Raw genomic sequence first — 17043 nt, forward strand, 5'->3', positions numbered from 1 at the left:
GCAATTTTAAAAAATTGATATCACTGTCTCTTTTATTTTAGTTACCAAAATAAAACAAAAGTAAAAGGAAAATAATCTTACAAATAATGGTTAGTAAATATAAATTTCATTTATAATGGTTTTGCATTAATAAAGCTCCCATCTCCAGACAAGATGCTCAGGGTGTCAAATAAACAATCAAATACAAGAAAACAGTACTTTCAAAACTATATGAAAGATAAAAGCAAATAAAACGTATTGTATACAATATTTGCATTGTTACAGCCAGAGGTGAAAGTAAGCCAGTACAGTACGGTACAGCGTACCGGCAAGAGCCAATATGCTGTGCCGGACCGGACTGGCTTCCCCAGGCTGGCGCTTTAAAGGGCCCTGGGCTCCCCGCAGCAGCTGGAGCCCAGGGCCCTTTAAAGCACCACCTGAGCCCCACTGCCGGAGCCCCAGGGTAGCAGCGGCCAGAGCCCCCAGACCCTTTAAAGCGCCTCCCAAACCCCACTGCTGGAGCCCCGGGGTAGTGGCGGCAGGGCTCCAGCGCTGATTTAAAGGGCCCGGAGCTCCACTGTGGTAGTGATGGCCAGAGCCCGGGGCCCTTTAAATCGCCCCGGGGCTCCCAGCTGCCTCTGCAACTGGTAGCTCTGTGGGTGATTTAAAGTCCCTAGGGCTCCCAGCCACAGCCGGAGCCCTGGGCCTTTAAAGGCCCTGCCTCTTCTGGTTGAGGCCATGCCTCTTCCGGTCGAGGCCACGCCCCCTGCTCAGGACTCCGGTGTACTGGTAAGTCCTTTAAGTTACTTTCACCCCTGGTTACAGCTATTTTTAAAATATCATACACAAATCAAGTACTATATCTTATGTGGTTATCATAACAATAAATTTGAACTGTAATAGCTATAATCTGTACATAGAATTTGTACTGTTATAACTACTTTTAAGATATCATACAAGTCAAGGACTACATTTTTATGTAGTGGTTATCAATTTTAAATATGAACTTTAATACTCATTATCTTTATATGTACAAAGTTTATAACTAAAGCGCTTCACAATATTCTATGTATTTGGTCATAATAAAAGGCAGAAAGTAGATTAAAAGCTTTGATTTTTTTTTCTTTTTTCATTTATGTGGAAAAGCTGTTTTTAGTGATCTTTTAAAAAAATCTTTAGTGTCCCCCTCTGAGGACTGATCCTCAATTCTTTGCACACCAAAACTCCCACTGACTTTGTCAGAAGAACATAGGTTCCAATTCAGCAAAGCACTTACACAAATGCATGAGTACATGGGTAGTCCCACTAACTTCAGAAAGTTTAAATATTTTGCTGAATCTGACATATTTTTTTCTTACATGCAACCTTTCCTGCAAATGTCATTGGTTGTTTGTACTGTGCCTAGCACAATGGGGCCCCAATTTTGTCTAGGACTTGTGGGCTACTGAAATACAAAATACTAGTAACTGCCCACTGAACTATGGTAATGTTGAGCAAAGCATAGAATCATAGAATAATAGGTCTGGAAGGGACCTTGAGAGGTCATCTAGTCCAATCCCCTGCATTCATGGCAGGACTAAGTATTATCAAGACCGCCCCTGACAGGTGTTTGTCTAACCTGCTCTTAAAAATCTCCAGTGATGGAAATTCCACAACCTCCCTAGGCAATTTATTCCAGTGCTTAACAACCCTGACAGGCATTCACTATGTTAGACATCCAATCACTGCTAACCTTCTTGGTGAAAACCAAAACAAAGAATATTCAGCTACTCCACAAAACATTATGACTCCATATATGTGGTCTTTTATGTGTATGTCTTCAGACTGTGGCCCACCTACTATTTACTCAGGAAAAACTCCTTTTGACTTGTCAAATTTTGCTTGAGTATGGCATGGAGGACTGGACCCTGCACAAAGCCTTCTGAACAGGGACCATCCACTATTAAGCACCATGTACTCACTATTCTGTCTAACTAAAAAATTATACCACACAGAGAGCTTTGGTTTACAGCTATAAAGTTTAGCATCATGGAGCTAAAAGAATACATTTCACTGAGTATTTGTTTAAAGTGGAATAAATGTAAAATTAAAAAGATGATATACCGTAATGAATAATACAGTATGACCTCAGAGTTACAAACACTAGAGTTACGAATTCGAACTGACCAGTCAACCGCACACCTCATTTGGAACCAGAAGTATGCAATCAGGCAGTAGAGACAAAACAAACAAACAAAAAACCCAGATACTGTATAGTACAGTACTGTGGAAAACGTAAGCAACTAAAAAAATAAAGGGAAAGTTTAAAAAGAAGACTTGACAAGGTAAGGAAACTTTCTGTGCTTGTTTCATTGAAATTAAGATGGTTAAAAGCAGCATTTTTCTTCTGCATAGTAAAGTTCAAAGCTGAAGGAAGTCAATGTTCAGATGTAAACTTTTGAAAGAACAGCCATAAGGTTTTGTTCACAATTACAAACATTTCAGAGTTACAAACAACCTCCATTCCTGAGGTGTTTGTAACTCTAAGGTTCTACTGCAGTTTACAAATATTCCATTATGGAAAGAAATAGTACCAAATACAGCATTGCCTTCTTGCAGAATCAAGAAACATATAACACCAGAGTGTTATCTAAAAGAAAAGAAAAAGCCTGTTTCAAATAAATAAACAAACAAATAAACGGTACTAATAAACTTCATATAAATAATTAATTGGACGTTTTCACAAATATAAGGTAGAAAATCAAGTGGGTCAAATAAATGTTGCATCTAGTCAACTTCAGCAAGCTTGGCAGCCTGTGCATGCCAACTAGATGAGTTTGCAGAGCAAGTATTGCTTTCTTAAACAAACCGCACTGAAAACAAACCAGGATAGTAGGTTTCATTGTCTAATATCGTAAACAACTTCCGCCCTGCCCTTCGAAAACAAAAGGCCCCGCGGTGCTCCCCGGTCGGGGTCAGGTCTACTCTGCCTTTTACGGCGCTGAGAATGCTGCTAAACGCAACACTGAAGAGTGAGGCACAGTGGCCCACTCATCGCAGCCCCTCTTCCAGCAGAGGCAGGGCGGAGGCGAACCCCGCCTGCTCCATGTGAGGAGCAGCAGGTGAGAATGGGCAGCGGCCGGCTCAGGTTGTGCCCAGCATCCCTCCATCGCCAGCCCGAGCTCAGGCTAGCGGTCCTGGCACCCCCTCCTCAGTCAGGGACAGGTGCGGGCATCCCCTCCCCGAGCGCAGGAGGCAGGTCCCGGCGCCCCACAGCTCAGCCCCCGGCACAGGTCCTGTCTCTCCCCGCTGCGCTCTGTCTCCCGCCTCGCGCCCGCTCCTTACACTTCTGCTCCCCGCGACCAGCGGCTGAGGACGCGCCGAGCCCGGCATCCCGAGGGGAGCAAACGAGCGCTCTTTATAGCCACTGCTGTCGCCGCCCTCGCCGAGCTGCCGCGGCCTTTGCTCCGACTCCTCTCGAAAGCACCCGGGACCAGTTTGCTCTGCTGGCGCCGCTCCCGGCAGCTGCAGGCGCCCGCCCCGCCCGGGGGAAGGAAGGGGAAGACACCGAGACAAAGCCCGGACGAGCCCTCAGTGCCCCCAGCCTTTGGCTGACTCCGAACGCAGACCCAGGCCTATGGTGCCGAGCCGCTCTCCCTTTCTTATCACAGCAGGCGGAGTCAGAGCCGGATCCCCCAGACCTGTGGGGGAGTCAAAACTTGGACCAAAATTGTGCCTTATGGTTCAGTTTCTATAATATGCCCAAACAAAACATCAGAGCCCAATATTATCCCAAGTCTGGTCCGCGGTGCTGAGCCTCATGGACCAGCCTCTAGATGTCATGGGGTGAGTATGCTATAAATAGCTATGTGGATTAGATAGTAGACCTGTATGTTGCAGCTATTCCTCCACATTTCTATAATAGGCCAAACCAAACAGTGAATCCTTATTTCAGGGTGTTGCTGGTTCAGGATCTGAATTTTACAGCTCCAGACCATGCCTACCTGCCGACATTTGAGATAGGGAAACGGGGACAATTGGGGAGAGAAAACAAGAGCATGTATTTTAATGTAATTGAAAGAGAAGAGGAGCTTTCTGAGGAAAAGAGTTTTAAAAAATAGTTTTGTAACTCATATTGATTGTCACTTCTAAATACAGTAGTAACAATTAGCATATATGATTTAAGAATTGTGGGGAAATTGCATGTCATGGAGGAACACTCTCTACACCTAAACTTTCTAAGTAATGCATAGTCTCACAGCTCCCAAGAAGAGGAAAAGAATCATGCAACTAAGGCACATCAGTCTTTCAAGCACCGTTTTGGTTGGACCCAATATAGAGATAGTGTTAGGTTCTACCCATTATTATAGTGTTAGGTTCTACCCATTATGAGTTAGACAGTGATATCCTTCCCCATTTTGTATGGAATCTTACACCTATAAGGTACTGTTCAACACGTGGAAGGATATCACAATATGACCCTATAGAAATAAGGGCTGACTACAAATTTCAGGTCCCCAGATTGGGGTTCAGATTAAGAATCCCCCCAGATCTGGGTGGTTTTCGGTAGTAGAGTGTGGTTTTGGACCACCTCTATTACTAGTGCTATTAATAATTCTTCTGTGCCCTAGGCATTTTACAGTAAAGACAGATAAGGGCCCTGCCGTGAATAGTTTACAGTGATGTGAGTGAGGATAGCAAACAGTAAAGAGGTAGTGAGGAAAAGAAGGACAAAGGTTGTAGCAATTAGATCACGGGATTTCATGGTTTTAGTCCTGCACTCTTCCTGATGGTTCAATTAAAAGTACTTTTATATAATATATTAATCATTATTGACTCATGTGTTTGGATTATTGCCAAAAGGTTAGTCTTAAGGAAAAAATTGATTCCTACCCATGTACTCATGCATTTGTGTAAGTGCTTTGCTGAATTGGAACCTATGTTCTTCTGACAAAGTCAGTGGGAGTTTTGGTGTGCAAAGAATTGAGGATCAGTCCTCAGAGGGGGACACTAAAGATTTTTTTAAAAGATCACTAAAAACAGCTTTTCCACATAAATGAAAAAAGAAAAAAAAATCAAAGCTTTTAATCTACTTTCTGCCTTTTATTATGACCAAATACATAGAATATTGTGAAGCGCTTTAGTTATAAACTTTGTACATATAAAGATAATGAGTATTAAAGTTCATATTTAAAATTGATAACCACTACATAAAAATGTAGTCCTTGACTTGTATGATATCTTAAAAGTAGTTATAACAGTACAAATTCTATGTACAGATTATAGCTATTACAGTTCAAATTTATTGTTATGATAACCACATAAGATATAGTACTTGATTTGTGTATGATATTTTAAAAATAGCTGTAACCAGGGGTGAAAGTAACTTAAAGGACTTACCAGTACACCGGAGTCCTGAGCAGGGGGCGTGGCCTCGACCGGAAGAGGCATGGCCTCAACCAGAAGAGGCAGGGCCTTTAAAGGCCCAGGGCTCCGGCTGTGGCTGGGAGCCCTAGGGACTTTAAATCACCCACAGAGCTACCAGTTGCAGAGGCAGCTGGGAGCCCCGGGGCGATTTAAAGGGCCCCGGGCTCTGGCCATCACTACCACAGTGGAGCTCCGGGCCCTTTAAATCAGCGCTGGAGCCCTGCCGCCACTACCCCGGGGCTCCAGCAGTGGGGTTCGGGAGGCGCTTTAAAGGGTCTGGGGGCTCTGGCCGCTGCTACCCTGGGGCTCCGGCAGTGGGGCTGAGGTGGTGCTTTAAAGGGCCCTGGGCTCCAGCTGCTGCGGGGAGCCCAGGGCCCTTTAAAGCGCCAGCCTGGGGAAGCCAGTCCGGTCCGGCACAGCGTATTTTGACTAGTTTGGTGGGTAGGCTCAGATCAACTGTTTCCCACCTCTCTGCTCTGGCAGGGGCTGAGTGAGTCTCACAAAAAAAAGCCTTAGGGTTAGGCGTGGGCAGGAGTGCTGGGCTACCAGCAGCAGCACAGCCAGCCCTTGCTCGCCTAGGGCTGCCCCACACCTCTTGGGCTTTTGGCCATGACGTCCACCTGTATGGTTGCTCACTGCCAGCCAGGCTCCACTCCGGCCACAGCAGGCATCAGGTGACCCAAGGGAGCCCAGCTAGGCTAGGGCTGGGTGCAGTGGTGGGTTAGGGGGAGGAAAAGCCTTGGACCCCGGCAGGAGCTGCACTGAGGGGAGTGGGAGGGAGGAGAAGCCCCAGACCCCGGCAGGAGCCGCGCTAGGGAGAAGCCCTGGCAGGAGCCACGCTGGGGGTGGGGGCGGGGGCGTGGAGGAGAAGCCCTGGACCCTGGCAGGAGCCATGCTGGTGGGGGAGGGGGGAAGAGGAGAAGCCCTGGACCCCGGCAGGAGCCGGACTGCGGGGGAGAAGCCCCAGACCCTGGCAGAACATGTGGGGCTCAAGTCCGCAGCTTGGGAGCCCCAGCAACCCTAGTGGCAGAAGCTGCAGGGCTGAAGCCCTGATCCCACTCCTTGCGGAGCTGGACTGAGTCCCTCTCTCTCCCATCCCCCCTGGGGAGCTGGCTCTCACTCTCTGGCTCTGGAGAAATACACCCCAAATCTACCAACATTGGTATCTCCATTTCCCCCATCATCGCAGAGCCATGAATGGATTTAGCCTAGGAGGCAGGGTCAGCAATAGCCCCATTTGGCAGGTGGGATCTAGGGCACACAGAGGTGAAGTGACTTTCCCAAGGCTAAGCAAGGAGTCTATGGCAGAGCAGAGAATCAAATCCAGAACACCTGAGCCTGAGGCCTGTGCATTAACCACTAGGGGAGGTGGGGAGCAGAGAGAGATGGGAAAAGGGACATGGGTGGGAAGCAAGAAGAGGGAAACAGCTGGAAGGGGAGCAAGGACTTAGAGAAGAAACAACAGAAATGGAAAGGGGCAGGAAGAGCGAAAGGAAGGGAAAGAAGAAAGGGGTAGGGAGAGGGGAAAGACTCTCCACTGCTTGTCCCTCCCATCCACCTTCTTCCCACAGCCATCAGTGGCCTCAGATCCCAAACAGGCCCTAAGCAGGAGTGAAGCCCAGAGTGAACGTAATGTCTTTAAATTGGGATGTTAGTGAAGACAGCTTGTAGCTGAATGTAATGATTTTAATATACTGTAATTCATGATTATTAATGATATATTTCATTACTATTTTAATAATGATTACATTGTTAAGATGCCAATGATAGACACACATTCAATAACAGAATATGAAAGAAGAGTATAAATATGCTGAAAATTGCCAGTTTTGGCGGGAGGCTGAGCCCCCCAAACACAGACACCTCACCTTCAAGGCAGTAGGGGTCAGAAAGGAGTGAGCAGTGGGCAGGAGATGCTCAGGGGAGAGGACCTAAGGGGAGGGGGCAGAGGGGGGCAGGAAGAGGTGGAATGGGGCAGAGTGGGGGAGGGGCCGGAGCCGGGATGGGGCACCCACCGGCAAAACCAAAAGTCAGCACCTATGCCCTCCGGGTCATGCCCAACCAGACTTCAAACCTCAAAGGAAGTTTTTTTTTAATAAGAATTGTTCCAAGCAGAAGTCTTTTCAGGGTTTCTGAAAACAGCTTTTTCTATGTAATGTAACTTGTAGTCTATAACACTGAATCTGCAGCTCTGTGAAGGCATCAGGAGCCACAGGGAGTAGTGCTGCAAGTGCCATGAAGAGTTCCTCAGAGATAGTCTGGGAGCCTAATGTAGTAAAATCTCATTGTATTGGGCAAGTTAGTGATAGAAAAGTAAGGGAGGTGTCATTTGATTTGTAAAAATCTACAGAATCATAATTTCAGTGGTGTCACCCTCAGTGGTGTACCAGAGGGACTTGCTGTCCCTCAGCTCCAGGTCCTCCAGTTGGTGGAAATTTTGATAATACAATGTCATCAGAAATGGGTTGTGTTAGGTTTTCAGATACCTTTGTCCCACAACCACAATGTACGAAATATGGCAAACCTAGAACAATTATGTAGATATATATTTGAGAAAATGTTTAAAAATGAACTTTTTAAATTATTCTTTAACTCAGGCATGCATTGCTTACATAAAAAAGACATTGACCTGTGGTAATCCTAGGGAAATTAACTTTGACATGTAGGACTGAAAACATTTGTTCATCAAAGTCATCATTAGTGTCATCTCCACACATCGCACTGATCTCACACTCACACATGTCCATATAAGACAGGCTGTCAAACATTTCCATGGTGGTGAGTATCTGGTCTTTGCACACAAGCATTTGATTAGCCGAAGGATTGATATTTCACATACAACTGGTGTGATTTATATATATTTATACATATAACATAGTCCATCCTCCAGGACCCATCCATGCCTGATAGGGGAGGGTAGTTTTGGATGCACTCGATCATCCCAGAGCCATTCCATTGTTTGATAATTTGTCCTGTTGACAGGAGGTATAAATGCACCCATGGTTAATGGCAGTTTTTCTCCATTTTTCTGCTTCTTGGAGAATATCCACCAACATAGCTCTGCAAGTGTTGTAATACTGGTCTTAAAATGGTAAACTTGGCATATGAACGCCTCCTGTGCACTTATGGCCTCATCAGTGATTGTCTCAATTGTTAGGAGCAACTTCAGATTGAGGAGAGAGTCTTTGAAGGCTGAATCAAAGTCAACCTTCCAGTAGTGTCACATGCTAAAAGGGCATGGAAACCTGGCAGGACAATGGCTTTTAATGGTCCAAATGACAGAAACGCATCTCTAAGGAATATACTGTAATTTTGTTTTCCAGCAACAGGCACAAAGAACACAATCTTGAGGAAGTCTTGAGTAGCATCTCACAGAAAACACTAGAACAGCTATGTCTTGTGCAAAAATCCAAACTTTAGTAGCATGTCTATCTGTGGCATTGATGGCATGCAAAATAATTTTAGTGTCATGGGAACTATGAAGAAACTCCACTAAACAGTGTGAGGCAGCAGATACATTATGCCATGCAATGATGAAATTCTTTGAGAAATTATTGGAATGCTCAAGCATTTTTCCTGCAAGGTACACAGTAAACTTGTCTTTTGTGAGAATATGAGACAGTAGCTTCTTCATTGTGACATTGGAGATGTTCATGGAGTCAATGATTTTGTATTGGATAGGTGCAATACCATTGAGTCTCTTTTTTTTGTAATATTTTAATTGATTCCTCTGCATACATGTCAAACACAAGGTAGACTTCTTCTTAGCACCAGAATTTTCTCAATAGCCTCATAATAAAGTGTTCTGCCAAATCTCAGCAAGTGTTAGTTTCTAGTTTGTCTAGAGCTTGTACTTCAGCCATACCATCCTTGATTACTGTGCTGAAAGGCCTCTGTTGGTCTAAGGTACCGGTCATGTTCTTAATAGGTGCTGGCTTAGGAAGACCATGCAAGATGTGGATTTGTTTGCTTTTTGCCTGGCACATATGCATTCATAGAATCACAGAATATCAGGGTTGGAAGGGACCTCAGGAGGTCATCTAGTCCAACCCCCTGCTCAAAGCAGGACCAATCCCCAATTTTTGCCCCAGATCCCTAAATGGCCCCCTCAAGGATTGAACTCACAACCCTGGGTTTAGCAGGCCAGTGCTCAAACCATTGAGCTATCCCTCCCATTGATCCATCGCATTTGAATTTCAATCATGTCTGGTACCACAGAGAACTCACACTTTCCCAAAGTCTCACATAGATCAGTGTCATGCAGAGATCTGGACACAACCAGGAATAAACAATGACCTGTCTGAAGTTAGCTCTGAAATAGTCCTTGCCACCTTCACTCTGATACTTTAGCTATCTTACCACTGAAGACTGCTTTCATCATGATATTAATTAGCTCCGGTCCATCATACATGAATGGGTTACCAGTGCAAATAAGCTTATCCTGTAGCTTTAAAATGGTCCCTTCCTGGCATTTAACAGCATCTAAGGAGTCTAGACGGTGTTTGGTTACTTCTAGGGAAGTCATCCCAGTCATGCTTAATATTTTGTTCGAAATTCAATAGAGTTCTGTGTTAACCAGGAACTCAGATCTTGCCTATGGTTAACTGGATGTGCTCCAGGTTCCACATCTCAGAGTCCCCACCCAACAGACTCACTCCCCGAAACCGCATGTATCAGTGGAGAGAAAACTAAGGGCATGATTAACTATAAAGCAAATTGGTTTATGAAACAGTAACTTATAGGACCCCCAGCAAAACAATACACAAAGGGCATACAGGTACAGGTTGACACAACAAACTGACATAAAGTCAAGGTACCAAACCCATGAGGACAAAGGAGAATTTACTACAGGTAAGGTACAGTGGTACACAGCATACAACACCAGGTTCAGAGGAATGGACCCACAACAGAAGACTTCACGGATAGAATACATCAGGACAGCAAGGTGAGAACACAGGAGTTCAGGATACAGGTAAGATAGGAATCAATCAGGAAGTGATAGCTGGAACTATGGAGTTTGGATCTTCTTCTGTGGTCTTCTGTAGATCCCTCCAAGTCTTGGCTAGGACATGTACTGCACGGCCAACAGGAAGGACAGCGTCTCCTCTCGGGTGCAGCAGTCTTTTATGCTCTCCTGTTACTAGGCAGAACACAGGCCATGTGACCCTTGCTCTTTCCCACCTTAGAGAGAAAAAGGCGCCAGTTGTCTCAAGAAGGTCACCAACATGGTGCACAAACAACTCCTTACGAACAAAATGGCAAAGTGCCTAAACAAAATTGAACTTGTAGTTTTCCACCTTCAACTGGGTTTGTCAGGTTGTGCTGGCATTTTCAACTTTTTCCCAATGCTTAATGTACTTCCTCCCCAACCTTGCCAAATTCAGTTTATATGTGCATTTCTTATAGCATGCAAGGTGACACTGAGCATTGTGTTTAACCAGATCCTTTGTGGTGGTGTTCTCCAAAGATACAGCTACTAGTCAGTACTCTTTGTCTCCCCATTGATACCTAAAAATTATCAAGACCAAAGTAAAAACAAGGATTTTGTAATAAATTATTTTTGGACTGTAATTAATTCTGTTATGAAATGTATGCTATGTAACTATGTTTGTGGATGGATTCCGGTAGTTCCTAGCCAGATGCTGATGTCTTAACCTGTACTTCATTATAACTCTTGTAATAAACAAAGCTTATAATCAATACCACTGAACCATGTCTTTTTTGCTAATGATGGCAGATCAACTTGAAGCACTCCTTCCATTTATAGTAGTCTGTAACATTAAAAAAATCAGGAATCATGTTCTCAGCATTAACCTGTAACACAGTACTGTCAGTCAAGGGTCATCATTTAACTTTATGGGGATTGAATGTTTGACATGACTGAGTTAAAATATAATTTTTAAAATGTTGATAGTTAAACATTTTCTTGAATATATGTCTACATAATTGTTCTAGGTTTGTCATGATTGGTACCATTGTGTTTTTGGGCGAAAGGGTTTCTTAATGATACCCAACTCAACTCATGTCTGATTATATTATATTATCAAAATTTCCACTAACCAGAGGTCCTGGAATTCGGTTAATTGGCTGCTGCATTAATTATTTAGGGCTGAGGCTAGGGACTGCTCTTGTGTACCATGTCACAGAACGTTATTTAGGTTGTAAAGTCAAGCATCCTAAAGTTAATAGGGCCTGTGAGCTACAAAAAAAAAAAATAAAATAAAAAAAAAAGCAGGCCTTCTATATGTTGGCATCCTTTTGTCTGCAAGAGAGGGTGGGAATTGCAGCCTATGATGTAATTGGTTTGCAATGTTTCATTTGACTGAATAGGCCAATCCAAGATTTGCATGATCTTTGGCAGTTATTGCAAATGTATGTATCATGGTTGGGAGCTGCGTGTTTCCTACAGGCTCTTTTCTCCTCAAGCTGTAGGAGCCAGCTCCTGTCATGGACTTTGATACCCTGATGGAGATGATGACGCCACTTGATACAATCACTTGCCAAGATTTCCCATTGGTCAGGATCAAACTTAAGATCTATTTTGAGGTCTTAAGTAGGATTTAAGTGGTGCATAAGTCCTGGGTGGAACTGTATAGTGTCTGGTCCGCTGCACAGGAATGAATTTTACTCTAAGTGATAAAAGAATACATAAATAATTTCTCTTCCTTACCTAACTTCTGATTGATCAAATGTACCTTCACCATTTTTATACAGATTCATAGATTTTTAAGACAGAAGGGCCCAGTAGCTCATCTAACCTAATTTCTTGTGTAAAACATGCCATAGAATTTCATCTGGTTACCACTATATAACCTATGTTTGGCTAAAGCATATCTTCCAGAAAGGAAACCAGTCTTGATATGAAGACATCAAGAAATGGAGAATCCACCATTTCCCTTGGTAGTTTGCTCCAACAGTTAATCACTCTCGCCTTAAAAATGTGTGGGTTATTTCTAATTTGAATTTGTCTGGCTTTAACTTCCAACCACTGGTTCTTGTTAGGCCATTCCTTTGCTACATTAGTGTCTTTTATTACCCAGTATTTCTCCCCATGAAGGTGCTTTTACACAATAATCAAGTCACCTCTTGATTGATAAGATAAACAAATTCAGCTCTTCAAGTCTCTTATTGTAAAGCATTTTTTCCCTCATCCTCAACTCATTTTTGTGGATCTTCTCTGCACCCTTTCCAGTTTTTTAACTTCCTTTTCAAAACTCTGGACCCAGTTTTTTATATCAGTCATGGCTTCTTCAGTCTACTAATTCATCATTAAAAGCTTGCTGTTGGACATAAACAAACAAAATAGAAAAGTAATAATTTTAGTTTAAAAATAAGAGGAAAGTCGTGGCACACATTACTTTAATTAATACATTTATTTCTCAGAGTATAATTAAAGTTATTCCCTGGATTAAAGTTACTTTTTATTAATAGACTAATAAAAGAAACAGAGCATAAGTTGTTTTTGTACATAATCTCTGAATTTAAATTCTTAATATTTAGCACAATCTCTCAAATACATACTTGAAACTAAATCTTTTTACATAAAAAAAGCTCTAGCATGGCAAGCAAAACATGTTTTGCTATGCACAGCAGAGCCACGAGTACCATAATTGTCACAAAATCTGTAAAATCAACACATCTAATAGCCAGCCACACCAATAAAATATATAATAAAACTGAGTTACTGAGGAATTAAATTGTTGACAGATGTCAAAACTTTATGTAATTAAAACAAATTTTAAATTACTATCCTAAAGCAGTTATCAAAAGAATAAAATTTCCAAGTTATAACAAATGAGGAAACATAGTTTTGGAATTTTGTTGCTTCAGCACATAGATGATTTTATGTCTTTAGCCTTAGACTTTTTGCAGTTTTTCCCAGTAACTGTCACTGAGTTGGTGAAATGCCTGCACAACATTGTCCTCATCATCATCACAGAGTTCACTTAGAGAAACGCTGCAAAATAGAAGGGAAAAGGATTAAATGTACAGTTGCTTTTATGTAAAGAAAGAACATTTTCTTAGTTTAAATGTTAAAGTAGCTCCCAGTTTGAGGATTTAAAACTTTTTATAGCAGTTATAGTTAGAGTTAAATATGTTTACCAACTCATTTTATTTCCCTCTTTATTTTGTTTGATTTATTAAAAACTGAAGCTCTGGGTGTATTCATTTTAAAATGAAGTCAGTGGACACAAATCGGACATCAGGAATGGTAACATACAAAAGCCAGTAGGAGAACACTTCAATCTTCCTGGACATTCTTTAACAGATTTAAAAATAGCCATACTTGAACAAAAAAACTTCAGAAACAGACTTCAAAGAGAAACTGCAGAACTAAAATTCTTTGGAAATTTAACACCATTAATTTAGCCTGAATAGGGACAGGGAGTGGCTGGCTCACTACAAAAGCAGTTTTGCCTCTCCTGGACTTGACAGCTCCTCATCAATTATTGGGAGTGGACTACATCCACCCTGATTGAATTGGCCCTGTCAACACTGGTTCTCCACTTGTGAGGTAACTCCCTTTTCTTCATGTGTCAGTATATAATGCCTGTATCTGTAATTTTCACTCCACACATCTGAAGAAGTGTTTTTTTACCCACAAAAGCTTATGACAAATAAATCTATTAGTCTTTAAGGTGCCACCGGACTCCTTGTTGTTTTAGTCATGTGCCTGTTTTTCTCAAATTAATCAGCAGGACGACCTATACAGCATATAAGTGCTGTGTTCTATGACACAGTTTAGTTTTCAAAGTCAAATTTCTTGGATTTCGTTGCGTTTTGAGGCCACTCTCATGGAACGGGACCTCTACTATTTCAAGCTCTGTGGTTCTAGATTCTACAATTCTACATTTACAAGTCACCATTACTCCAACAGGAAGTTCCTTACTCTGGCTTCTAGCAAAGTATTTAGTCACATGCTTAAGTTTATCCCTACTCAGCAATGCACTCAATCATGTGTTTCACTTCATTGACGTGACCAGGACTTAGACATACTTAAAGATGGGCACATACTTAATTGCTTTGCTGAACAGAGGAGGACTGCTAAATCAGAGCCAGAAGAAGCTATGGAATGCTATACTGTATTAGTCTCTTCCTAATGGAATGATGTGGGAGGAGCTCTGCAAGGGGATTCTTAGAGAGCTGTTTTCTCCCTGAGCCCCCTCTCTTGAAGTCAATGGAACTACTCACATGCTTAAAATTGAGCATGTTCTAAAGTGCTTCGCTGGATCAGTAGTGCGCTCAACATTTTTCTCAGAAAAAAGACCTATATTGAGATTTATCATTATCCTTTGTTTATAGTCTTGTCATTAATTATCAGTCAACATAAATGTGTACTTAACCAACTTACTTTGAATTAGTTTTTCAAACATGATTTTACAGACAGTGTTAAATGTGTTACTAAAAACCTAGGGACAGATTCTTAGCTAAAGTTAGTGTAGTTCCATTGACTCCATTATTTCAATAGAGCTATGCTGATCTACAATAGCTGAGGAATCTGGCCCCAAATCTAGTACATCTATTTCCTTCCTTTTACTCACTGATTTTGTAGGTCTAACTTAGAAAACAGTCAAGTTTGTTTGCCAAGATTTAATCTTTCTAAACCCATGCTATTCTAAACTCATGAACATGGTACTCTCATCCTGTAGATGTTTAGTGAATTTCCCATTACTTACTATTTTATCCACTATTTTACTAGGGATAGAAATTATTTTTTCAAGACATAATTATCAAAATCACACATTTTTCAAAAGACAAGTGAAAACAGAGTTTTCTTTTCATTTCAGTTACCATGAATTTTAAAAAGTATCTGAAGTTATTTACAAAAAATTAACTTCCCTTTTAGTCCATTTTCTTGTTTAAATGGAGTCACCAGCATATGTATACCTGATAGCTTTAATAGTGAGTGAAAAATCTTTCAGCAGAAGATAAGCTGCTCCTTCATGGATACTAGAAAAAGAAAAGATTTCCAAATGTAAATAACTAGATATATTTAAAGTATGTATATTACAGGTGTTTCACTTATACATATTCAGGGTAATCCTGGCCCCACTGGAGTCAGTGGCAAAATTCCCATTAGTTTTAATAGGGCCAGGATTTCAAGCTCAGTCTTTTTTTTTAAGCATGCCCAACAGTCAAAAGCAGGTAAATTATATTAAAAAGTAAAATATTTCTCCTTGACATTCTTAGAGGATGAAATTCATCTATGTGCAGGTGGTCCATAGACGGCTTATGCACCATTTAAGTTCCACTAAAGTCCTTAAAAAAAAAGCTTAAGTGAGCCTTGTAACTGTACTCTGCACAAGGTTGAATTTTACCTAGAGTAAATGGAAGGGCAGCAGGCTTTTTGAACTTAAGCTTTACTTGCATGCTTAAGTGGTGCATAGGACTTTGTGCAGGAACTCTGCACTGAGCTCAATTTCACCCTAACTAAGACTGTATCAGAACACTGAAAATAGTAGATTACTGAAAAATCTCTTGAAAGATTTCTGTGAAACACACAGATATTGGCAGGCTTTATATAGTTGCCTGTGCACTGAACTGCATTTTTCTCCTAGAGTTTAAAGAGTGATTCATAAAAAATTATATATGGACAATAAATATAATCAAAACATTTAGCACACCAGAGCTACCTCTTATCTAAGGGTGTGAGGGCCATTAGTAAATACAATAGTGTTAGAAGTGTTCACAGTCAAAAGTTAGGTTTGTATGTTCTTCATTCATTGAAATGGATGAGTGGGGCTGGGGAGAAGATGATGCAATATGCATAATATTTTAACCTCTTAAACTATCAAGGTTACAACCATGCTTAACGTAACGGGACTGTTGCTTCCTTACTAACATTCAGTGGGGGTGATTCGCTTGGCTAGCTCCCAGTGCTAAAAAGGGGGAAGGGTCGATGGGGAATCAGGACCCTGAGACTGACAGCCCCCAGGAACAATGGGGAGAAGCCAATACTCCAGGTCAGCCTGAATGACAGGACGGGCAGGCTAATCAGAGAGTCAGGAGGCAGGGAGGTCCCGTCCTCCATGTGAGCTGGATTTGTCTGGGTCAGACAGAGTGGGGCCCAAGCTAAACTGGGGAGCAGAGCTGTGCCAGATCCAGAGGGACCAGAAAAGCAGCTCACAGAGAGCAGACCGTGTCCTGAGGCAGAGCTGCAGCCCCAAAGCCAGAGGCACAGCCCAGAGAGAGCAGACTTGCCCTGGGAGCAGAGCTGCAGCAACCAGAGCCAGAGGGACCAGAAAAGCAGCCCAGGAAGCAGGTCAGTGCTGGGAGCAGAGTCACAGAAGCAGCCTGCAGAGCAGACCTGTCCTGGGAGCAGAGCTGCAGCAGCCAGAGCCAGAGGGGCCAAAGAAGCAGCCCAGGGAGCTGGAGGCAGAGCAGCAGCAGCAGTGCTGAGACAGAGTGGTGCAGCTGGGGCTGGAGCAGTCTGGAGCTGGGTGTGGTGAGCAACTGGGGAGAGCGAGGGGGACCCTGGGCAGCGGGCCCAGCACGGGGAGACGCCTCAGCCAAGAGGCTCTGCAGGCCAGGCTTGGATCGTAACCCCGACAGGGCGGGGGGCGACACTGGGAAGAAGGGTCCTACCACTTAGAGCCTGAGAGCGTGTGGACACCACCAGTGCAAGTGTCCAACCCACAGCAGCCCTACAGCACAGCC

General features: G+C 42.7%; 1 protein-coding gene and 1 long non-coding RNA gene across 2 annotated transcripts in view; one reads left to right on the plus strand and one right to left on the minus strand.

Moving 5' to 3' along the window:
* The first annotated feature begins 3115 nt into the window (after window positions 1–3115).
* LOC141986542 (uncharacterized) overlaps window positions 3116–17043 on the plus strand; it is a 48467-nt gene continuing 34539 nt past the window's right edge. Inside the window, exon 1 of the long non-coding RNA XR_012639310.1 lies at window positions 3116–3804. This is a non-coding gene — a long non-coding RNA (uncharacterized LOC141986542). The remainder of the gene's footprint in view (window positions 3805–17043) is intronic.
* Window positions 13243–17043, minus strand: part of LOC141986540 (putative ATP-dependent RNA helicase DDX60) — a 67014-nt gene continuing 63213 nt past the window's right edge. The window contains exons 36-37 of the mRNA XM_074951115.1: window positions 15274–15336; window positions 13243–13342 (exon numbers count right to left, since the gene is read on the minus strand). Of these exons, the coding sequence (XP_074807216.1) occupies window positions 13243–13342; window positions 15274–15336 (163 nt within the window). The remainder of the gene's footprint in view (window positions 13343–15273; window positions 15337–17043) is intronic.

Source organism: Natator depressus, chromosome 4, assembly GCF_965152275.1.
Source record: "Natator depressus isolate rNatDep1 chromosome 4, rNatDep2.hap1, whole genome shotgun sequence".
Classification (NCBI taxonomy): Eukaryota; Metazoa; Chordata; order Testudines; family Cheloniidae; genus Natator; species Natator depressus.